The 26,119-nt window shown below is 37.0% G+C and overlaps 1 protein-coding gene across 3 annotated transcripts in view; it reads left to right on the top strand.

Annotated features, from left to right (window-relative positions):
• march2 (membrane-associated ring finger (C3HC4) 2) overlaps positions 1-25,698 on the top strand; it is a 57,490-nt gene extending 31,792 nt beyond the window's left edge. Inside the window, exons 2-6 of one of the 3 annotated variants that reach the window (XM_039766992.1) lie at positions 5,689-5,756; positions 7,397-7,620; positions 16,670-16,874; positions 21,876-22,085; positions 22,563-25,698. In XM_039766992.1, the coding sequence (XP_039622926.1) occupies positions 7,445-7,620; positions 16,670-16,874; positions 21,876-22,085; positions 22,563-22,721 (750 nt within the window). In that variant the 5' untranslated portion in view covers positions 5,689-5,756; positions 7,397-7,444 and the 3' untranslated portion in view covers positions 22,722-25,698. Of the gene's footprint in view, positions 1-5,688; positions 5,757-7,381; positions 7,621-16,669; positions 16,875-21,875; positions 22,086-22,562 lie in introns of all 3 variants that reach the window. The other 2 variants (XM_039766991.1, XM_039766993.1) reach the window with 2 other exon arrangements.
• The last annotated feature ends 421 nt before the right edge of the window (positions 25,699-26,119 follow it).

Raw genomic sequence — 26,119 nt, 5'->3', positions numbered from 1 at the left:
AGCAGATGAATCAACGAAAGGAAAGAAGGAGAGGTTTAATTGAAAGTAAAAGAGAAGATCAGATTCATGAAGGAGCCAGTGCAAATGTGGAGAAGAGGCAAGAAGTCTGGAAAATTGCCCTGAGAAAAGCACATGGCAGGAGTCACTCCTCCTTAGGTCCCAGAGGAGCAGGAGCCACCAAATGCTCAGAGTGGACTCCCACTTGAGGCTAAGGAAAGGTGGTGGGAGAGAGAAGCAAGGAGTAAGGACCGTGGCATCCCTTCGAATGTTTAGGATTGTCGGTTTTTAGAAAGAAGCACCAAAGCTCATCCCTGTGTTTGTGGATGGAACCTACCAGTGGATTTTAACCTTGTTTTTATGGATCTGTTTATTTAGTGTTGACTTTCCAAGTGCTGTTTATCACCTGTTTTTGTGAATTATTTATTGATTATTTATTGAAGAGCTCCCTTTTCACACCTTGGGGTTTAGATCCCAAGCTTATTGGAAAATAAAAACACTTGAGCACTTTGTACCACTCTTGTTTGTTATGTATCCTTATTTCATGGCTTATCCCGATCATGATTATTGACGGTTCTGGGTTCAAGGAGTGTGGCAGCTGCAGCCAATCTGAACCATCACATTTTCTGTTAGGGGTGGGATGAGCCAATGGCAATGAGAAAAAAAGAAGAATACAACAAGAGGATTTGATGACTGATTTTAAAAAGAACCCACATACCCAAGCATGAAGAATGGAATAACTAAACTTTTAATGAACAATATATTGTTGTATAGTTCTTATTCTTTTTTTAATGTCCTGTTTTTAAAGGCAAGCTCAAGTTTGTTTTTCTGTGGGTTTTATTTGAATGTTTTTAGTAGTGATAAAAGTGTGAGAAGGGCACATGACTGACCTTGGCCTCCAGTTGCACTGGCTGCTCTGAGTGTGCGTCTCATCCATGCCACTGGAGGCTTGGAGGGATTGGGTTCAGTTGGGTGTGTGTGGTATAGCTTGTGACAGAGGTCCGTGGCCATGTGCAGTGTTAAATAAATGGAGCACTTGGCCTCTGGACAGGTGCTGGTGCATTGTAGTATGGTTGAGTGGCACCAGAGTATTGAGAGATTGGCAAGCCTGCATTCATGTGTGAATGTGCATGGCAGCCAGTTTCCTCACAGCACTTGGGCCTGAATAAAAACTTTAAATGGAGCCTAGGCAGGATAGTGGGTGAGATGGGACTTTAAAGGAAAGCAAAGACAGAATCAGGAATGTGAGCCAGCGAGTTGGAGAGAAGACAGAGTGGTTAAGCAGCCCTGCAAGGGAACGAGAAGAATGGCACTACAAGTGCAGATCACTCCTGCTGTGCACCGCAGGGAATGACAGAGTGCTTTAAATGCTCCTGCAGAGGCTGATGGTGGAAGCAGGAATGAGGGAGTCTGGCTCTAAGTATCCTGGCAGATGCAGGAGGAGGCAGTCGGGATGAGAGCCAGGAACCACAGCTGTTGGCATCTCTGCCTGTAAGACCTGTAGGGTTTGCTGAGAGAGATGGAAAGATACACAGGGCTGACCGGAGTCAAGGGAACATGATGTCTACAGGATTTTATTGTTGGATTTTATGAACTTTATTACTGAATTTACTTCCACCTGAAGTAAAGGTTTTTATCATGGATTATGTATTTATTCATTAAGAAGCACGGCATTTTGTCTGGGACAGTATTTTTTGTTTCAAATAAATGCACAATTGCATTTTGCACCATCCTCTATTGCTGTTAAATGTTCTCATTGTCCTGCTTATCTCGTTTTGACTCTTGACGGTCCCATGTTCAAGGAGTTTATGGCAACTGCAGGCAACCTGGACCATCATAGTTAAGGGTTTAAAAATGGTGTTCATGTTTAAAAGGGTATCCTCAACACTGATTGTTGCTTGTTAATCATATGGGTTTAAATCCAAAATTAGAGTGACCTCTGGATGGATGTTGTTTTAATACACTCTGCTCAGAACGGTTCAAGGGTATTGAGGTTAAAGCTACAGGATACAGATGACTCATTAGTCATGGTCTATTGTTCTTGGCCACATATATATATATTTTTTTTCCTTTTTCCTTTTCTTGCAATGGCCAGTGACTTCCCTGCTATATACTGACTGTTGATAGACCTTTGAAAATATAGTGATGACTGGTTCATCTGAGCTTGTAAATTTTTACATCCAATTTCATCTGGGTCATGGGTTTTGCTTTACATTTGTAAACTGTAACCTTGATTACAATAATTTGGATTAGTGTACCAGTGTGTGTGGCTAATTATAGCTATAATCCCCTACCCTAATCCTAACTTTATTGAATTAGTTATTTTGTTATTGACACCACCGTAATTTTATTTATAGAATGTGTCTGTTTTAAAGTAAAATCTTTTGTTACCGTGTAAGCAACAGAAATGTTTAAGATAATTAGGAAACTTTCATTATGATAGCATATCATATGAGATTTAAGCATGTGGAATTTTACAATCCCATTCTGTCTGACACACTTTCAAGAGACATACAAAAACAAGTAGCAGAGGTGAATATTATTTTAATTATGTATGTCTTGCAATTCAGACTAGGTTTTGTGTCTGGTATGAATTGTCAAGAATTGTATTAATTTTGTTAGCTTTTAATGTGGCAGATCACTAAGGCAGAATGTTAGTCTTGAGCTACGCTTCTGACCTTGCCCTGTTTTACATAACTTCTATTCATTAATGTCAAACTCAAGTGGGATTATATGCTTAACATGACAATTTAACCCCACAAACCCCCCCACCTTTACATTTTCTAAGCTGTATGCTGATCAGTGCTACTCCTTTTCAGAGACCAAAGGTCAAATCCCAGTCTGGCCAGATTTGTATTTTCATGTCCCAGTGATGTTGCTCATAGATAATTTTTGGTGATTCAAAATTAGCTCTGAATGAGTTTGTGTGTGTGAGTGGATGTGTGGTTTTGTGTGCCTTCCCCAGGGGTGGTTTCTGCTTTTGCTCCATTAATGCTGGGATAAGGTACAAACCCTAAGACAGGGGTCCTCAATCCCAGTCCTGGAGAGCCGCAGTGGCTGCAGGTTTTTGTTCTGACCTGGTTGCTTAATTAGAAAGCAATTCTTGCCAATAAAGCACTAACAAGCTATGAAATTAAATTAACTCTGCTATGTCAGGTCATTCTCATATCCTAGATTTTCTTTCCCTTTCTATCATGCAAATGATTTGAAGGCTAAAATGGACGAGTAATTCTCAGTCCTTCACTTTTTTCTCTTCATTTTTCTTCCAAGTATTTAATTAAACCCAATAGTGCAGATAAATACACACAGGTGTAAATGTAAATAAGCTAAATGGAGAAATGCTGCTCTCTCTTGTCATTTGCATGTTATTGATAATAAGGAGCAATTAAAATAGCTGTTTAAGACAAAATTAAGCAATAAGGGCTCAAAATCACTAAAGTGAAGCAGAAGTGTTACTTTAGCAATACGTGCTTTTTATTAAGCAACTGGGTTGGAGCAAAAACCTGCAGCCACTGTGGCTCTCCAGGACCGTGATTGAGGACCCCTGCCCTAAGACCCTGAAATTGGTTAAAGTGGATCAAAAGTAAATTAATGCATTGTGTATCTTTATACTTAAAGAGACCCAGACATCTTAATACTATGTCTTGTTTTAACCTGTTGTTATAAATAATTGTATCTCTCAAGTGAAAATGTTTTGCTGTAGACCAATATACATCAAACATTTCATAATAGCATGAATTGCAATAAGCCTTTTTTACGTAGCACCATTACTGCTACACACCTAATAGATTTCAGTATATTAGCAAGTATATGCAAACAAACCAGTAAAATTAATACACCACTAATCAAAAAACGCATCACTGATACAGTATTAAAATAAAACAACTTAGAAAAAACAGTAATTTAGCCTGTCTTCCTCACTTATTCTTGTGGTTTTAGATATATGAAGGTGGGAGTGGGTGTATGGATATTGACAAGTACAAGGGTTATTTGATAAGTTTGGTAAATTTCTGTGAGATGGCGCCATAGTACATTTGGTGACTTTACGGCTAACAAGTGTCACTCTTCAAACTAGGTCAGGCCCAATTTCAGCCAGAAGCGGCACATTGTTCACGTTTTATAGACATTTGAAGTTATTTTTTTTCCCAAAAAGATGATGTTTAACTTGCTTTTTTTATTATACTTATCAAATGACCCTCGTGTGTGTGTGTGTTTGTATATGCACACTATACATACACATGCACGCTTTTATTTTAAAATCATTTGCACAACTCCTTTATAATTGCACTGTTCTGCAACTGTTTTTAATGTATGTTGTTTAACTTACTTTGTTATTTATGGTATTTGGATGTGATGATGTGTTCTGTTGTAAGTAGCTCCAAAGCTACCAAGCTAAAGTCCTGTACATTAAGTACTGGCGAATAAAAGTGATTCTGATTCAGAAAATGTATGGTTGCTGCCACTTCCAGGTGTGTTTGTAGGCATAGTTAATTGATTTTAAATTTGGAGCATTTTTACTTGTTCGGTTAATTTAAGCAGTTATCACGTTTTTATTTATTAAATATTTTTGTAACCTTAAGTTACAATTCAAAAAATTCGGACGTGAGCGTCAGTAGGGCTTGCCCCTTAGGAACCAAATTATCCAAACTATTCTCTTAACATTTCAGTATTTATTTACCGCTCTGATTCTGATCTTTCTGATCATAAAATAGATCATCACGGTAGCAATTGATGAGAAGAATTCATAACTCATTGCAGAATTATTGTATTTGAGCGTTCCTCTGGAGTGCCTCTTTATCTTGCACGATTTGGCTCAAAAACTAATCTGCACATCATCATCATCTCATAACAGACTTAAGTATCGAGTTTGGTGTTTTTCCATCCAGCCATTTTAGCTTGTCAATAAACTGTGACACACAGACAGACACACCCCCCTCACCAAGATCTCGGTATAGGGAGATCCTAAAACATCGCGATCCATCGAAAACCGAAGATCAAAGTTTTCAACGAATTTAAAGCTTTCGCTCCTCTCCCATAGATGATGGTTTAGGTTAGGAAGGACGCAAAGCAGTAACTGTAATAATAGAATATAGTTACATGTGTTAGTAGGCTACATTAAATACACACTCTTTCACTGACTTTAAAATGGCACAAAGCAAAAAATAGAGCCGTAATAGGCTTGTGTTGGCCCAATAGCTTTAACAGAGAGCAGATGACAATTTAAGTGATGTTAAAATGTCATCCATTGACATCTCTTTTTTTTTTTGGTTGTCGTGGGTGTAGTTAACTGTAATTCAGTTTTTTTTTTTTTTAATAATTTTTTTTAAAAAAATACCTAAGAGATAAAACCTGGTGCAAGTCTCGAGATAAAATTTTTGGCTGTTTCAGACCATGATGGCAAACAGGTCTGAAATTTTTCCTATTAAATTACAGTGTCAGAGAAAGACTGAATCATACTGTGCAGTAGTTTAGATAATTATTAGTATAATATACTGTTAACATAGAGTACAAATTTGTTCATTCTTTGGTGAGCAACACTTTTGTATAATAAATTTCCTCTCACAATTTGTAGATAAGTGACTTTTTTTTTTTTTTTTTTAATAATTTTATGGTTAATTTATCTCCAGCATCATTGTGTGCACCTCACTATGTATTTGACTAACTTGTATTGGGGATCTGTTTTATCAACAGGACTGGCTGTTGGACGAGTAATAGAGGAGAATATACAAAATATACAAGTTGAAGTGACTGCTCTGAAGGTAAATTTGAATCAGTAAACTAACCATTAATTGAAGTCACATAGAATATATTTCTGTTTTAAGTATGATTAGTTTATAGGAGCACCAGTGGTTTTCAAGATGGCATTTTAAAATTTCAAAATATTGTACAGCTTTTTTTTTTTTTTGAGGTATCTCAATTAAAAATCCTGTTCCGAATAAATTTCCTTAAAGTGTGTCAAATTTCAACAAAATTGGTCCATCGGGATCCATTTGGTACAGACACAGACAGATATGGCAGTCATAGTAGATGTGTTTAGCATGATACATGACAGTGGTTATAGACCAAGTAGAAGACCAATATTTGTATATTTGGCTTGGTAATTTATTTTAATAAAAATAATTTAGGAAGATACTAAAATTGATTTTTATTCACAAGTAGAAATGAATGTGTTTAGTGGTAGGCATTCAGTGATGTATTTTCAGATGTCTGTGACATTTGTAAATGTTGGTTTCACAGTTAACTTTGACAGTCTCTATAGTCTTTTGCAGAGTTGCTTTTTATTACAGTAGATTAATAAGCAAAACATACTTCATTAGGTTTTTATAAAAAATTTTGTAATAACTGTGCTTTTTGACAGTCGCCACCAGGTTTGGTTCTTGCCTTGTTCCCAATTACTTGCCTACAAAGCTTCAGTTCCCTGTGCCCCTAAAATTGGACTAGGCATGTTCAATAAATTGGTGGCTTGATAACTTGCATATCCTAGGAATAATGTTGATTTTTTAAAAAATGACAAGGTGAGCATAAAATACCAAACCTCACATGTTGCACTGTTATGCTAATACCATCAAATTCAAATATTTCTAAAATGGTGGCACAGTCTGGATCAGTAATCTGGCTTTTTGTGGCTAAATGTTATTTTATCAGAGCTTTGAAATCATTGGAAGGAAATACTACAGGTTTCTTTATAGAATAAAATTAAATATAACATCAGTTTTCACTAACAGATTAAATGCACTGTTGTATATATGTTAAAAGATTTAGATGTAGTTTCCTTTTTTTATTGTTTCAATGTTTAAAGAAATTAAAATTCATATCATCACATTTGTGTAGAGGAAAAGCTTGCCTCCCAGGCTGACAGCATAGTTGACTTGTCTCACTGCAAACTTTATGAAATTAATTAAAACATAAATTGGAGTAGGTTTTGACTTTTCTGAGATTAAACTCATACTAGTGGTAATTGCAGCCACTGTGTAAGGGTGGAGATGAAAAGGAAACCAAGGCACAGCACTATCAAGAAATGGCTCAAAGTACCTGGATGCCAACAGCAGTATAGGGATGTCCAGATCTAATTATGCAATTTTCATTACGCTATAACTTATTAAGTTTATTACATAGAGAATTCACAGAAAATTCTTTTTTGTTGCCGATAGATGTGGTACACATTTTTAAAGATCATGTTTACTTTTGAGCAGACATATGGGTGAGGCAACGACTAATTCAAAGGTAACGTTTTCACTAAAACATCACAGAAATATACTAGGAATGTATTCATATTGTATATATGTAGTAATCTGAGCTCAGAAAGTTTGTTGCTTTTATTTAGCATATATAGAAGTGAAAAGGTAAAAGGTGGAAAACAAAGAGAGAGGTAACGTCCTGTCAGTTTGCTTAATCGTAGGGCCAGCCTGATGTGTCAGTAGAGGGAGCGCTTTCCCTGTAAACTGACATGACCACTGGAGAGTGCTGTCATCTTCCTGGATCACTGTGTGACTGCACTGGCAACACCGCTCTGTCAAAGACAGTGGAGGATTCGGACATCCGACGAGCACAGTACGTTACTCAGGTCACCGCTAAGGACGGCAGACTCCTTTCCACTGTCATCAAAGCACTGGGGCCGCAGAGGTCAGTTGGCAAATAGCGCCAGTATGTTATTGCACTTATAACTGACATGCTTGGTATTGGTTTTGAGGAATTATTACGTTTTGCATAAAAATACTGCATTGGAAAAAAGGGAATGTTTATCAAGTTATGTTTATTTTTTATTTATATTTTATCCTTGTTCTAAATTGTTTTCTCTCCAGTTCTCACTTTACATGTATTTCCTAAAGAGAGTAACAGTAAAAGAGAAGTGTAACACAATTTTCAAACCTATAGTGCATCTCTAACACAACAGTAAGTATTGCTAATATGGCAATATTTGAATGATGAATTTGGCATCCAGTTTATATTCTTGAGGTGCGATTCTGATATCGGTATATGAGTCTATGTATTGAAGATACATAAATATGTATAGTATATTGGTGGTTTATCTTTTCTTTAAACTGACTGTTTAAATCTAGCCATGTTAGCAATAACTCTACAATATAGGTTTGAAGCTAGTGTTATACCTATCTTTTACTGTTCTGTTTTTTCTGAGTAAATGTAGATTCTAGCAGTCCTCACAGTTGTAGTCGCAGGTGGTGTCCTAAAGAGGGTCAAGAAAAGGCTAGGATTCTGATGTTTATATTTAAAGTAGTTGCAGAACAGCAAATAAATTCAAAAAATGAAGCTGATGATCTCCCATTTTTATGAGCTTTTAGACACACAAACCTGACCCTGCCTACAAAGTCTGTAAATTGTATGATTTCAACAAATTAACAAAAGCCAGAAGTTCTAGCATAATAAACCTAATCCCAACTTTACTCAAAAGGAGAAGGCATCTTGTTTAAACCACATTTATAGAGTACCGTAGATCCCGGAATACAGGCCGACCCGGTATATTAGCCGAACCCCTTCTCTACCTACTAAATTACATGTATTTGCCGATGACGGTATTTAAGCCGACCCCTTCTCCAAGCAAAATTTTCTAAATTTCCTTAAAAGTGTCTCTTCGGGTATATTTATAATGTTTATCGGCGAGAATTTGAGACTGCCGGCTTTTTTGATATATAATATAATGTGCATAATTTACCAAAACACCAATAATTTTTCTAATGTACTAACTAAAAAGTTATAAATAGTGCCTAGCCTACTTCGATTAAGCTAGGAGCATGGGGCGCGCATGGTCGCAGCGGCTCAGGGCTCTCCTTTTCAGTGCACTTTTTTTGTTGTTTTTGTACTTTTTTTTTGTCCTTGTTTGTGCACGATAGGTTCGGCGAACATCCGCTACACCATTCAGAACCTTATAGACATCGGTGTCCAGAGCCAGACATCTGTTTCGAGTGTTTTTCACCACGCGCACAACATAGCGAGACCAACGGGCTCTCCGTGGATGGTTGTCGGGTCTAGGAGACGACACAGATGGAGGAGGGAAAGAAAGCAGAATCGGGGCCACAGATCCGGCGTTATGCTAAAGCTAAAAAACAACCATACAAGCCCTATACAGAACTTTATTCTGCACTGAAGGAGCTGCTTTTAATCTCATTGTAGATGCGTATAGTGACAATAATGTCCATCTTTGTTTCGATTGCGATCGCTTTCTTTTACCTTCTCTTCCTTCCTTAGCAATTATGTGTCTTGCTTGCATGGTCTTAATGAATTATATATATATAGGTAAATCACTGCAATGACGGAAATTACATCCACAAACACATGTATCTGGGCTCCGACTGACGCTACTAACGCTCTCGGTTGTTTGTCTACAGTCGCGCAAGCGGATACACGTGACCGCATCCGTTTCGTAATGCAAGATGTTGGTCGTAAATCAAAATAAAAAATTTCATTTTAAACTTCACGATAATTTATTATAAATTTTATTAATAAAATCAACAACTAAAACACTATTTTTTGAATAAATTCTTTATTTAATTTAAAGTACCGGCATGCAAAGTTACTTCTTCACCTGAAAGATGGCTCTGTGGTTTCATCATTATTTACTTCCGTATTCATCGGCAAAACCGGCATTGCACTGGAAATCTTGAATCTGAAACGATACTCGTTGTATAAACCGACCCCCAAACTCCAAGCCAAAAATCTAGGACAAAATTCTCGGCTTATATAACGGGATCTACGGTAACTGAAAACTATGTGATGTGTTAGTTTCCCTTTTAATAAAACATTTCCCAGCTGGACATTTTTTTTTTCCTTTTTCTTCAGGTATAGTCCCATTTTTCATAAGTACTTAAGTACATTATGTAAATGCTTAAAGAACCGATTCCTAGAACTACTGCATTAATTTCCATTTAAATGAAAGCCATTTTTGAGCAGACACTTTAAAATGTGGTAAATAAATACTTTTTCGATACAAAAAATATCCTGTATATATCAGGTTGGTTTAAAGAACAAAACGCTTTCATGGTGCATTCATTTTTATCTGTACCTTAATAAAATATAAGTTGGAAATTTTTGTGAACAAAAGGGGGTGTTTTGAAAAACTGTAGGGTATTTCACTAGTAAACATACCGTAGCATAATATTCTGAAAGTAGATTAACTCAGTTGCACACTTGTGACCATGAAAAGTCAAAGGATCCCTGAACAGAGTCCCAGTCTTTCACGGAGCTCAGTCACACCCACATAGCCACACTGGCACTCATGCAGGAGTCAGTTTAGAATAGCCAATTAACCTTAAACACACGTCTGATGAAACTGATGTTAATTCATTCATAAAATTTCACAAGATAATGTTTTGTAAACATGGCCTAAATGTTGGGATTGTTCAACATGAGCAAAATGCTGAGTAATCTTAAATATGACAAAAAGCAGCCCCCTGTACAGCTTTTTGAAGCAGAAGTGCATGTTGAAACACAGTGCTTTAACTGTTAGGTGTGGAGTTGTGCTGTCCTCTTTTTAATAACATGGAAGTGGAAAACTTGGAGCAGCCATTGTGTTTTGCATATAATGGAATGCAACTTTTAAATATTTATTCTATGCTCTCCTGCTTCTGCATTTTATTGAACCCAATATAGCTATATCATATGTTTCACTATAATAACTCAACAGAAGGCAGTCCCTTTACTACTTAATATATGATCAAAAGGTTTAGAGAGATGTATTCAAACAACAGCTTTTCCACCATTTGTTTGAGGGGGTGAGAGGACTCCCTTAGTCTTCATGGGGTAAATGTTTACTACTTCTGGATATATGGATTATCTTTTTTAAAAAATGATGCTGTCTTTTGCAGGCTGCTTCTCCCTACTGTTTCATATTCTTTCTTCCTTGTGATGGTAAATCAGTGTATGTGTACATTGTTTATTTACAAACAGTAAGAAGAATTATAACCGAGTACTTCAGAAAAATCAGTTTTGTGAAATATCAAATTTGGCCAACATGGAGCACTAAGATGTTCAGATTAAAATTTTCCTGGCACATTTAGCTGAATGTTAGCAGTAAATTGGTGAAATAAACAGGTCAGTATTTCATGCTGCAATCGTAGTGCACAAAAGTTTTTTCAAGTGTAATTCATATAAATATATGTTGTACTTGTGGTCTTTGTTTACTTTGCCATCTCAATAAGGAAAGTTCCACTTTCATTTGTTGGCGTAATTTACATTTTGGTATCTTAATGTTTTAATGGTCTGTTTTTTAGATCAATCTACTAATGCTGGATCTCCCACCAGTAAGGAAATCTTCATCCTGCTAGACCTCCACAGTAACATTTCCACAACACATATCAAATTCTGACTGCCTATCATACTCGTATGTTTTGTCAAAATAGACTGTTAGTGAGCTAACTTGGTCTTGGAGAGCATTCATTGTAGACATTCAGATAGCCACCAACTCTAGTGCTCCAAGTCTGTGGTAGAACATTTTGTGTAATCTTGGTAGTAGTTTCCCTATTCTTAAATTTAAAGAAATCTGGCAGCATTGTAGGTATGTACATTTTTTCTTTATTTACTCTGCATAATGTTGGTAAGGGCATTTATTTATCAGGCTAATGATGAACAAATACTGGTGTGAAAGATAGGCATGAAACAATACACTTAGCCCATAATGCAATTCCTATGGCAATTCAGGTTTCATGATGCAATAGTCCCATTATATGAGATTTTCTTAAAAATAAATGTCAAAGAGTGTAAACTAGAAGCATTTTGGAAATTACTAATTTATTACACATTAAGTCAAAACACTGCAAATAAGTTAAAGTCCTTGTACAAATACATAACCCTCTATATAAGCTGTTCTAAGCTTTTTCTTTTTAAATGTTAACGGTGTAGTTTAGTCAATATTAACATTAAGTATTTGCATGTTTAAATCGTTATTTTCTGAGTTAATGTCAAACCGCAAACTTGTATATAAACATTGCTAAAGTAATAGCTGTTCTTATACTCCCTGCTTGAGTTTTTTTACCAACTCCATTAGCTATGAAAGACTTGGAATGTCATTTTTTATTTGTTTTTTTGTTTTTTTTTTTTTTAAGGAAAATGAGTATGCCTTCACTTTTTGAATGAAGCTGACACGTCACTACTCTGACAATTTCCCCAATGGCTAAAAATATGTCTCTGTCCCTGCTACCTCTGTATGCTGAGGCATATGATTTGGCAAACATTAGGAATTTAGCTTCATACTCTCGTAATTAGCCCAGAGGTCTGCTGTTTAATTCCAGACTTTCTAAAATCTGCCTCCTATTTCTGGGTCAGCATCTGCAAAAGAGAAACAATTAAATTGTTTAGGTATCTTCAAACCTTTCTGGGCTTCTTAAGTGTGTGCACAGTGTGTGGTCCTAGCTGCCTTTCACGTACAGAGATGTCCATGTTACACACACTGTCTGTCACAACAGCAGTCTGAGACTTTGATCTCTCTTGCTTTTCTACAGCAGACTGTTGTAGTTTACTGATATTGATGCTGGTGTATAGTTTATGTAGAGGACTTCTTTTGAAGTATATAGCTTGCCAGTTTTCACTGGTATATGGCGTATATACCTTGCCGGCCCTAAGTACAATTTATATACCGTGAAGTATATACAGTAGCTTGCCAGCCCTTTATTTGCAATGGTGATGGACAGGTTGACAGATGAGATTAGACAGGAGTCCCCTTGGACTATGATGTTTGCTGATGACACTGTGATCTGTAGCGATAGTAGGGAGCTGGATGAGGAGACCCTGGAGAGGTGGAGATCTGCTCTAGAGAGGAGAGGAATGAAGGTCAGTAGGACCACCATGACAGAATATGTGTGTGTGAGTGAGAGGGAGGTCAGTGGAATGGTGAGGATGAAAGGAGTAGAGCTGGCGAAGGTGGAGGAGTTTAAATACTTGGGATCAACAGTACAGAGTAATGGGGATTGTGGAAGAGAGGTGAAAAAGAGTGCAGGCAGGGTTGTGTGGGTGGAGAAGAGTGTCAGGAGTGATTTGTGACAGAGGGGTGCCAGCAAGAGTGAAAGGGAAGGTCTACATGACGGTAGTGAGACCAGCTATGTTATAATGGTTGGAGATGGTGGCACTGACCAGAAAGTTGGAGGTAGCAGAGTTAAAGATGCTAAAATTTGCACTGGGTATGACAAGAATGGACAGGATTAGTACAAGATTAGAAATGAGTAGAGGGTCAGCTCAAGTTGGACGGTGGGGATGACATAGTCAGAGAGGCAAGATTGCTTTGGTTTGGACATGTGCAGAGATGCTGGGTATACTGGGAAAAGGATGTTAAGGATAGGATAGGCCTTCCTCTTTTTCTCTTGCCTGGCAGCTCTAAGAGAAGGTTTATGGATGTGGTGAGAGAGGACATGCAGTTGATGGATGTGACAGAGCAAGATGACGAGGACAGACAGATATAGAAGAAAATGATCTGCTGTGGCAACCCCTAATGGGAGCAGCCAAAATAAGAAGAAGCTTGCCAGTTTTGGAGGTGTTGTGGTCATGTTGGCTATGATTATAACATAAATCTGTAGCAGCAGATGTCCAACAGTCGGTAGTGAGAGCAATTGACTCCCTAATGCCACTTGCAACTTTATCCTTCACATCATTACAGAGACGTGAAATAGCAGTTTTGGCAGATTTTAGCTTGATTCTAGCCTTTCTATCAACTTTTTAAAAGCTCTGCTTTTGGTGACAGAAAAGGGCCTTATGTGAGGAGTTATGTACATTACAATGCATTTGGTAATTTCTTAAGATCTCAGGGACATTCATGGAAATTTGCTGCAGAAAGATTACAACAAGCTCACTTGTGTCTCCAGCAGGGGGCACTTGCTACCTGGGATTATATTCTTTTGTAGAAATGCAGGACATATTTGAGTCTGGATGTATATATACTCCTTCAGTAACCATGGCAGAAATAGCCAGATAAGAGAAGAAAGGTACCAAAAAATATATATTTAACTTGCTTTACAGTGCAGCTTTCAGTTCCAATATATAATGGAATATAATCATCTGAAAGAGTTAACAAACTGCCAGCAATGACTGTTGCACTTTTATTGAAAGATAGACGTTTCAGTTTTGTCCAGAGGTGATTCTCTGGTGTTGTGGAAGTATTTATCTAAGCAGTGTTATGATCATGTGGGCAGCAGGAGCCATACTGAGATGGAAAACCTTAACAGCAGAAGACAGATACCTTAAAAGGAGTGAACTAGACATAGTCAAAGACTGGCAAAAGGTCAGAATGCCAGAAGGATTTTAACAACAAGTTAACTAAACGAGAGAGTTAGATCCAACATGTATGTAATCAAAGAAGCAGCCGGGGGTCTTGACACTTAACGTTTTTTTTTTTTGTAAGCACTGTTTAACATCCTCTCAGCTGGTAAGAATACCAGTTAGCAGTACAAACTAAGACATGATGAGTGAGTGGCAAGAGGTCACAACAATCAACAAAATCCAGTATTTAAAACATTATAAATAAAGGTGTCTAAACAAAGCAAAATATACATACACTAACTTGTTTGAGATTAACCCTTACTATCTTTACAAAAGACATAGATTTCAAGTAAGAGAATCTCCAGACTAGAACACCAGGTGCCACACACTGCCATTATATGTCATAGTCATGCCCACGAACTTACGAACAGTAATAATCAATTAATCTTTTGATCTTGGTTTATTTTTATGATCTGCTTTTTAGATACCTTTTAACAATATATAAGAACTAAACAAGGCAAGTCAAATATTAAAAATGGTAAATCTTTGACTATGTAAGAAGAAATTGGGGTTGGGTGGGGTTTTGTGGAAGAATAACTAGAACTTTAAAATGTTACACCCCTTATGTTACATTATTGCTTTTTTAACCTACTCAAAGCGTTTTACATAGACAGTGTGCAACAAATTCAAGCTCCACTAATAGGATCCACTACCTGGGTAATGCAACGGCAGCCATTTTTTGCACCAGTATGCTCACCACACATTAGCTATCAGGTGGTGAAGAGGTGAGGGAGTTAGCCAATAAGGAACAGGGAATGATTAGGGGCCAGAATGAACAGGTCATAGTTGGCCATTTAGACATGACATTGGGAAATATCCTACTGTTTTCAAAAGATCCCAAGGGATCCTTTATGATGGCAGACTACCGATAAGACAACAACAACATTTATTTATATAGCAGTGTAGCTCAAAGAGCTGTATAAGATGAGAAAAAAAAAAGAAAAAACAAAAAAGATTAGGCAAGAATAAGTAACAAAGGAAAAGAATATGGTCAGATGGCATGGATTACAGAAAAAAAAAAAAACTCCAGTTAGGCCAGAGAACATAACAAAATCTGCAGGGGTTCTAAGGCCATAATGACTGCCCAGCCCCCATTGGGCATTCTGCCTAATATAAATGGTCATAAATCAGTCCTGTTTGTTTTCAGGCTTCATTTGATACTATTCGATGATGTTGCTCTTGTGGACAGCTGGGACACCCACCTTCAATCCATTAGTACAAGGGGGCTGAATGATGCCTTGATTAGGTGGTGCTGGCATAGATGACCACAGAAGAACCGGAATAGACAGCAAAGAATAGAGATTAGCACAGACTGCAAATCCCTGAAGAATATGATTATTTTATGCCCATGTAGTCTATCAGGAAATACAACTAAACTGTAGCTATGAAAAAGCTGTATTAAAATAGTGGGGGTTTAGCAGTTTGTTTTTTTAAATGACCTGTAGTAGAAATCAACATCTTAACTAATCGCTGAAGTATTCCAGATTTTTGGTGCGTAATAGGAAAAGACTGCCTCAACACTTCTTTTAATTTTGGCTCTTGGAATTATAAGCAGATCTCCATACAGAGATCTAAGGTTACATCTTAGAGTGTAGGGGGCAGGCATTCCAAATTATAGGATGGGCCAAGATTATTTAAGGCTTTATATACATCATTTGTAGCATTTTAAAGCAGTAGAGTGTTGTACCGTGTTAGCCATAGATTGATATAGGAGAAAGTAGGGTGAAATGACAGCTTTTGATTGGCTAACTAAATAGATTACAAATGCATGCTTTTGAGGCAGCTAAGGCCCCTTCATCAGGCAAGGTCAGTTTAATGACCAATGTAATGACGTTAAAACTGGCAAGATGTGCTCAGATTTTCTTTTTCTAAATAAGATTCTGGCTGCTGCAGACTGGACTAATTGCAGCAGATTGATGTCTTTCTTAGGTAGTCCTCTTAGAAGTGCATTAAATAAATCTAGTCGACTAAAAACAAAAGGTAATAGGCCTTCCTTAGTTGGGACCCTGCAACTTCAGCTGGATGGACTCTTTCTCAACATTTTATGCAGCAGTCTTAAGTTACTTGCACATTTTGATTATAAGATTATAGTCTTGAGTAACTGATTACTGGTTGTACCTCTCGTTTAATGGTTATTTGGCTAACTATGGTCATCTACAAAAGCAGCTGGTGATGGAAAAGTTTTCTTGGAATTGCTGACATTCATGCAGTGTTGCTAAGTACAATTTTAAATTCTTACTGCAGTCTTACCAGTTTGTCATGTTGCTTCAAGCCGTTTAAACATTGGTCAGTAATTATAATTCCATTTTGAAGCAGTTTTATTAACTGTGCCATTGAGTTTGCTAAAAACAATTGTTAATACACTCGCCCCATTAAAGTTCTGTTGTTTTAATCCATTCTCCTAATTTCACAGTGAAGGGCCTATCTGCCGAATCTGCCATGAGGGAGGCAGTGGAGAAGGACTGCTGTCCCCATGCGATTGCACTGGTACGCTGGGTACAGTGCACAAGAGCTGCCTGGAAAAGTGGCTTTCCTCCTCAAATACAAGCTACTGTGAGCTGTGTCACACAGAGTTCACAGTTGAGAGACGGCCTCGGCCCCTTACAGAGGTAACAAAGGTCAATGCTCAAACCCATATATTATTCTTTCTAATGTTACAACAAATCTGGTTTTCAAAATGGAGATTATTTTATTGCTGGTAAACATTTGCCATAAATATTAACATGATTAAATGGATGTTTAGAACATTTTACCTAGTTAACTTGATTTAATGTTACATTGATCTTGAACTTTAAAATATGTTAAATATGGAGAATAAGAAGTGCATGTTATTTCTGTAGTAGCTGGGTGTTGTACCGTGTTAGCCGTGTAATAAGAATTCAAACAAACGCCACCTTTTACTGACTTACTTAAAAGATTACAATATGTTTCAAGACAGCTTAGGCCCCTTCTTCAGTCAAGATGTGGTTTCCTGAAGAAGGGGCATGAGCTTCCTCGAAAGCTTGCATATTGTAATCTTTTTAGTAAGCCAATAAAAAGTGTAATTTTGCTTGACTTCTCATGTTATTTCTATTCATTTTAAATTACCAAACAAAGAAGTCCTATTTTTGAATAGCATTCTACCATCTACAGATGTTGGCAAAAAATGGCTGTATATAATAAAAGAGCAAGATACCAGGGAAGCTAACAGAATCTTCAGTAACTTTCAGCTATGTTGATAATGGGGAAGTATACATGAAGTTTATCTGATAGAATTTTTGGATAATGTGTTTTTTCCTTTACAGTTTAAAAAAAACTGTTTTTACTTAACCTTAATATCATCAGTCACTTGAAATTACTAATCCCCGTAAGACTTTTTTAGTACATAGGACATGTTTGCTCCTGTTGTTAATTTTGGTTAACACTGCTTCCTCACAGCTGAACATACTTGGGAGTAAAATTCCAGCCTGGTCACCGTCTGTTCACACATTCTTACTAAAGCCACTTGGATTTTCACTGAATACTTCTGCCTTTTCCAACATTGAAAAAACACGTGTATTAGATTAGAGATCCCAAAGTTGCTCAATATAATTGTGTGCGTGAGTGTCGTGTTATGAACTGGTGTTGTGTCCATAATTGTTCCCCTGTCACAGCCCCTAATTAGTGGATTTTGGCTATTTGCGACACACCCATTGCTTGCACAGGTGTTAAATTGCATACACAGCCATGTTACTGGAAGAACTCTGGGACTTTCAGCAAGGCACTATCATAGGATGCCACCTGTGCATCAAATTTCTATACTGCTATAGGTGCCCCTCCCAAATGTACCTGACATTATTGTGATGTGGAAATGTCTATGATCAGTAGCAGCAGCTTACCCATGAAGTGCCAGACTATTCAAACTTGCACATTGGGACTGCAGAGAAGTAAAGCACATAGCCCTTAAAAATTGTCGAGCCTCAGTTGAAACCATCCTTTCAGTGTTCTGCCTCAGAAAGTAATGTCAGCAGACATATTGTTCTGTTGGGAGCTAAACAACATGCATTTCAATGGCCAAGCAGCAACTATGATTACCATCTGCAGTAGCAAGTATTAGCTAGAGTGTTATAATGCTCACCGTTATTGGGCACTGGACCAGTGGAAGTGCATGTTCTGAGGTGATGAGTCATTCTTCACTGTCTGGCAGTCTAATGGACCTGTCTGATTTTTGGCAGTTGCTTGAATAAAGCTACCTACCTCAGTGAGGTGTATGGTTGGGGAAGTGCAATGGTCTTCAGGTGGTTCTTTTTGTTCAGGCTAGGCCCCTGCTTCCACTGATGCCAAAACTTAATTCCAAAGCATACACTGACTTTCTGAGCTTCCTAATTTATGGCCAAAGTTTGGAGAATGCCATGTCCCTTTTCAGAATGACAATGAGGTCTATACTGTAATGGTTTGATTAGTGCAGAGTGGGAAGAACTTGACTGGCCTGCATAGAACCTTAACCTCTGCTCATCTCAACTCATTGTTGATGAATTTGAGTGCCTTTTACAAGCCATACCTAAGCACCGTGCATCATTGTCTGACCTCACTGATGCTTGTATGCACACACTCACACACACACACACAGAGTATAGCTTTTTTCTATTTATGGTGACATGCAAAAGTATTCAGTTTCCTTCAAAGTCATCATGATTTTCTGCATGACAGAAGATTTGTACACATATTTATCCATTCAGTATTTTTTATGCTAAACAATACATTTCCAAAGTCAAGATAAACCATTTTCTGCAGATATTTTACTGAAGGAAAAAAAAATGCAAACACTAACTTTTGAGTAAATATTTCAACCTCTGTGCATTGGAGGCTCCAGGTTTAAACAAATGACAAATTTGTAATCACAAACAACACAAAGAAAACAGTCAATTGACCATAATTAAAAATAATTAGGTACTACTTATGAGTCCTTTATATCTCTGTGGATATGAAAGGCCCCCTTTGTAAGGGCCTTAGTCTTTGTTGGACAATCAATGCACAAATGAAGACAAAGGCACATTCTGCTGATGTGAGAAAAAAAAGTAATTGTAATGCACAAGGCAGGAAATGGCTGCAAAAAATGATGACAAACCGTCTGGGACAACAGGCTGAAGACCTTTCTATGTCTCCACCCAGAGAGTGCAGAGAAATGACACAACATCACCTGATGCTTGCACCTGAGACATCTCCTGATGTTCATTAGGATGCTTTATTATCCCTTCTTTCTGTGCCATTTCTTTGCCACTTTTGCAGCTACTGCTCTTTTTTCAGACACCAGTAGGTATCAGTTAAAGAGCCTGTATTTCTCTGGGAATCTGCTATACACATTCTCCACAACAAACAATGGTTTGAAGAGTCTGATGATCATAAACAGGCAGAAACATCATGCTTTGGACAAACTAAACAACGCAGTAGTACAGGTAGGAGGGTTAGGGAGCAGGTGGCAAGTTGACAAACACACTGTTGCCATTTACCTATTTAGATAATAAATAACATTCTAAAATATTGTTTAATTCAAGATCATGCAACAAAAGTGCCTACCTTTGCAGCACAAGCTAGGAACCAACAGTGGATAGGATGCCAACCCATTTCAGGGTCTCTTCTGTTTATTTTTCCGGTTTCTTTGTGGTGGCGGCCTGCGCCACCACCACCTACTCAAAGCATCATGATGCTCCAACATTGATGGACTGAAAGCCAGAAGTCTACGTGACCATCATCATCAAGTCCTTCCATGAGAACCCTAAATACAAAGAGGACTGTTTCACTTATGTTAGGCAGATTGCCCAGAGGAGACTGGGCGGTGTTATGGTCTGGAATCCCTACAGATTTTATTTTTTTTTCTCCAGTCTGGAGTTTTTTTTTTGTTTTTGTTTTTTCTGTCCACCCTGGCCATCGGACGTTACTTGTTCTATGTTAATTAATGTTGACTTATTTTTATTTTTTACCGTATCTTCTATTTTTCTATTCTCCATTTTGTAAAGCACTTTGAGCTACATTTTTTTTGTATGAAAATGTGCTATATAAATAAATGTTGTTGTTGTTACTCCTGCAGACACCCAAATAGTGCTTATTTTGAATTTCCAGTTAATATAACACTCATTTAACAGAGGGCCGAGAAGAGAACCTTTTCAGAATCGGAACTAATGTGGAAACTCAATGCGGAAAACAATCGGGTGTTGGATATTAACCTAGGATGTTGAATTTGTGAGATAGCAACACTGAACAATTAATAGTGCTGTATTTTCGATTTACCTTATTATTGTATTTATTTTATTTTTGAAACTAAACACAACCATTTTAGGTTATTTACCAGTATGTTGCTTGTATTTTTGGATCGGTATACTTAAGAAGCAGCCTTAGAAGGCATGCTTTACAGTGCTATCACAAGCAATCCTGAAAATATTTACGTTGATATTGCGTCCGTCTTAAGTTTGCCAGTGAACATCCAGGCAGTGTGTTACCAATGGTGTTCTCGTTGACTCTGGTGGTCCCAACTACCTTCAGATTATTAACAGGCTTCTCCAGTATAGTTTTGGGCTGATCCCTCGGCTTTCTCTTGATTATCCTCACCCCATGAGGCAAGATCTTGCATGGAGCTCCAGACCAAGGGCAATTGATGGTCATTTTATATTCCTTCCATTTCCGAAAATCTCACCAAGCTTCTTGCTGATGGTCTTATAGCCCATTTCAGCCTTGTGCAGGTCTACAATCTTGTCCTTGACGTCCTTTGACATTTCTTTGGTTTTGCCCATGGTGGTGGAGAGGTTGGAATGGAAGAAATTGATTCTGTGAACACGTGTGCTTTATGCAGACAACGAGTTGAGATCAGGAGTATCTGTATTTGATGCACACAGCCAATCTGTGGGAGCTAAAATTCTGGCTTGGTTGTAGGGGATCAAATCCTTATTTCTCTCAATGATATGCAAAACAATTTATAACTTTTATGTAATGTGTGTTTTCTGGATTTTTGGTTGATATTCTGTCTCTCTCCATTAAAATGAAACTACCATAAAAATTTGAGACTGTTCATTTCTTTGTAAGTGAGCAAACTTACAAATTCAGCAGGGGATCAAATACTTATTTCCCCCACTGTATATAATATTAGCCAAAGAGAATCCATGGGACAATACAGTTGTCTTACAATTCTTCAGTTATGTTTTTGAGAGTTGTGTGTACATCTTCGACTGAGCTGGAGGCATTTCTGTTAGCACAGACTTGATGAGATGACCTCCATCTTATGCAGGCCTCCTGGGTCAAACAGACTGTAACAGGCTTTAAACCCACACTTTCCACTCACCGTTGCAATATATGGATTAGGCTTTATTCTCCTAGTTTAGCGCTTTCAGTGGGCTATTTGAAGTTTCTGCTGACCAGTGCTATGAATGACTTAAGCTTCCTTCCACCAATAAAGCAAAAAATAATAGTTTTTAAAACATGTTTTCTGACATAAGCGGGTGTGGAATCTGGGTCCTTTTATTTTAACACCTCTTTGTATCTTGACTACATCTTTTGGTAAATTGGTATGATCTATCAAGCAATTAACATTTTGATCTCAGAAAAAAATCTTTTAAATTCTTGCTAATGCTACAATATTCTAAAATATTTCATTTTATATCATCCTACAGTGGCTGAGAGACCCCGGACCTCGCAATGAGAAGAGGACACTTTTTTGTGATATGGTCTGTTTCCTGTTCATCACTCCTCTGGCTGCCATCTCGGGCTGGCTATGTCTTAGGGGAGCCCAGGACCATCTGCAGTTCAACAGCCGGCTGGAAGCAGTGGGGCTCATTGCTTTGACTATTGCACTTTTCACCATCTATGTCCTTTGGACCCTTGTGAGTTCCATGTTTCAGATATAAGGTTTAGAGCTAAACAAATTGCTCACCATTTTTTGAGCAAGAATCTTGCCTGATCTAGAGCAGAAGAGTGCTTTTTCTTCATATAGTGCATGTTGGCATTGCTACTAGTTTGAGCACATTATTGAATGTTGTACATATCTCAGTAGAAAAAATTGTGTGAACCCTGTTGGCAAATTTTGGTCCTTTTCCAAATACTTAACATACCGTTATTTATAGACATACTTTTTTCAGATAATGCACTTTATGTTGTATTTTCTGTAGTACTAGGATGTTGTACTGTGTTAGCCATTAGAAATGTAGTGAGAAGTCAAGCAAACTCACACCTTTTACTGGCTAACTAAAAAGATTACAAGAAGAAGGGGCCTGAGTTGTCTCGAAAGCTTGCCTGTGGTATTTTCTTAAGAGAAAGCTTATGTGTGTTTGTTTTTTTTTTGTACTCTTATCATTTCCTAGGTTTCATTCCGCTATCACTGTCAGCTATACTCTGAGTGGAGACGCACCAATCAGAAGGTTCGCCTATTGATTCCTGATGCCAAGGGCGCCCATTCTACCCAGCATTCCATGCTCTCCACAAAGATAATGAAAAAGACTGCAGATGAGACAATTGTATGAACTATACACAGCACCCTAGCCCCATTCCTAATTGTTTGAGTTCTGGGGAAATAGTGGGATCGATAAGATTTATAAAGCTTCAGCCTTCAAGGACACCCTTTCTTGTGTCAGTTTTGTCCCAGTATAATTTTGTGAGTGTATCTGCGTGCTTCTTTACAAGCTCTTTCATTGAATCCAAGCGCAAGCATTGTGGGATCATCTTGTTCTCCGCATCAATAACATGTGAATCACCAAGACCCAGCAGCCATCAAGATTTTTTTTTTTTTTTTTTAATTTCTGAAACCTGCCCCTTTGAAATTTGCAAATGTTCATTACTCTGTTTTGGTTTTGTTTATTTCTCTCCATTCCCTGATCATCTTTGCCTATGTCAGCACCCCAGACATTCCTCTTCAGGTGATACTCATATGTTGTTAAAATAAGTAGTTCAATTTTACATACAAGAGACTGTACTTACCAGCAGATACATGCTGATCTAATGATGTTAATTTGTTTACTGGGGGGAATAATATTGCCGTTTACATCCGTATACCTGCCTATTTTGTCAGTCCTGAACAATTTCTCTTAAATAACTATAGTATATTACATGTCCTTTTGTTACAATAGATTTTCCAACTGTTTATACTGTTTTTCTGGTGGAGCTGAGAGGGTGAAGTGCATGAATATTTTATGAAACTGGTGAATAATGAATACGTCGTAGATATATGTAGGTAGGTTACCCCTTAAAAGCTATCTGCTATCTGTCTATGCCCCTTCCACACCGTCCCATGCTCCTTTCCTTCTGCCCCCACTATGGTAGTGGACCTTGAATGGTGTATAATTTCTTTTCTCTGTAGACACCTAGAGAGACCACCATTTGAACTCTGCTGTCCACAAGTATGTGCAATAATGTTTTATATCCTCTATCATTGTTAAAGATTGTGGCACAGTGCTGGAAGAAAGTAGTGAAGTGAATAAACAAGTTCACACTTAAAAGGTACACACACATGTGTTTTCTTGCATGCTCAAGAGCATCTTTTTTTTTTAGAAAGTGTGATTCAATAAAGATTTTTTTAAAATCCATCTGTTTAGACGTAATGGACTAGAAGGACATATTTTTTTTTTTTTGCAGTCAGTTTTGAACTAACATCAAGGTGCTGCAGTTTGCTACAAATACTTATAGAAGACTCGGATGCATTTGCACAGTCTTTAAATATAAATATATATAAAATCTACAATGATTGTCTGCTGATTCTGTATGACTTTGTTATTCAGAACAAACATAATTTAATTAAAAATTATATTATTATACTGGGTGAAATTTATATTTACATGCACCATAGTGATTGCTGCTATCTTCAGTTATGTAGTTAAGATTTGAATTGTAATGGAGTATACAGGTATACTGCTGATTGACCCACATTAAACAAGGAGGAAGCAGATGAATTCAATGGAGCTCTTGTAAGATGAATGAAAATGTAATTATGCCAAATGATTTTCCATATGTTTAGGGAAAAATCACATCTGCTTCTCAAGTAGATTTAGCATTTCTGAAGCAAAAACCCTTGACTTCAGTTTCAGTTCAGGTAGCATATTTTAATGTGCATATTCAGTCTGTATTTTAGAACCTTGAAATTACTTTCCTGCATTTCAAACCAGATATACTTTTGCATGTTTAAAATACAGTACATGCAGCATTAAGAAATTAACCATTATTTTTTCCTATTTTTTAAAATTGTACATTTAAATATCTGACTTTGACTTATCCCATATTTTATATTTTCAAATATAAACGTATAGGATTTTTAAGCATAACTGTAAATATGGTGTATATAAGATTTATAAATATATTCCGCTTTAATGTATACTTGTAATAAGTACATTCTTTAGATGTGTATGTTTTAAATATTTAGAAGTTATTATATACATTTATGGCAATTAAAAATTTGCCAAGTGGACTAGTTTTGAATTTCAACGAGAGGTTCTCAGTCAGTCAAACTGATCATGGTCATAAAGTGCATCAAGTAACCTTGAATAGTATTATAGTATGTGGCTGATGATGGATTAAATTTGGATAGAGGAATGTTAGCGGCACAGTTAAGTACAATTCATAACAATTATTTGGGAAAATTGCAAATTTGTTTTTATTTAAAAGAAAAATAATGCCAAAGAAATAATATATAAATATTTTTCCAGATATAGAGTAGAAGAGAGAGCAAGATCTTAGTCTTGGACGTGATTGTTGAGAGTGGAGGAGCCCTTGAAAATGAATGTTAGGGAGATTTTCAAAGAGTCTACATTTTTCACTTACATAAACAAACAAGTCGTTTTACAGCTCCTGTGGTAGTGAGTATCACCAAAAAGTTTTATTGAACAAACTGAAATATATTATCTGAACAGATGGAAAGCTGGCTTTAGAGGACTGCTGCTGACACATTCATCTATGTGGGATTATCCCCTTGGCATTCTGTGGTTCAGTTTTAAAGAGTTAAAGACAATTAATTCTACTGCTAGATTACTGAGTAACCCTGAATAAGATGCTTTGACTGCCTTTTCTCTGGTGGTGTAAATATATCCTTCTATAGAGTTGTTGTTCTACAATTGTAAAGTATTTAGGGTGGTGTTGACCATGAAAGGTGCTATAAAATAAGGCTTGATAATTTTGTTTTTGTGTCAAGTAGGTTATTGAAGAAATGCTGTAAATCTAAATTGGGATGGAATAGAGAGAAACATATATTAAATCAAGTTTTTTAGTTTAGCAGTTTTTCTAAATAAGCATTTGTTTTTTAATCATTTACTGTTAATTATCTTCAAACCTAATATTGCACTGAAGATCACCTTTTCAATTTGCCCACCAAACTATGAGAAGTGTTTATCTTGCTTTTTTATATTTAAATCTGTACATTGGGATATTATGAGGTTTTAACTGTAGACCTTCAGGTGCCTGCTGAACAAATGTTAAAATTTACCAATAAATGTTATTGTAACAGCTTTGATCCTCTATCTTGGAACACAAGTTTGCAGTCATATGCATTAGAGTATATGTGTGCTTTACTATTTAACAAGCTTTAATATTGTATTTTCCATACATGCATGAGAATATTATTCACATGCATCAATAACACTGGACAATGAAAGTTTTGCTTCCTGAACACTTTTGGGTGTATGTAATAGATTTTGGTCTGCTGATTCCAAAAATTTTCTTTATTTTCCAGTAGCGCACTTTTATTGTATTTGCAAATTTTTGTGATGTCCTCTCATATCGTACGCATGCATATATATTACAACTTGTGAGCCACTAGGGGGCGTACCGCAACCCAGACACAGACAGGCAGGAGACAAGTTTTGCCACACTCCACACATTTATTTACAGTTTACAATGCCAGCAACCACAACACACTAACACCATTCAGTCCCTTCTT

The sequence above is a fragment of the Polypterus senegalus genome, chromosome 10 (genome assembly GCF_016835505.1).
Source record: "Polypterus senegalus isolate Bchr_013 chromosome 10, ASM1683550v1, whole genome shotgun sequence".
Taxonomy (NCBI): domain Eukaryota; kingdom Metazoa; phylum Chordata; class Cladistia; order Polypteriformes; family Polypteridae; genus Polypterus; species Polypterus senegalus.
Note: the sequence above shows the minus strand (reverse complement) of the source record. Positions and strands in the feature narration are given on the sequence as shown.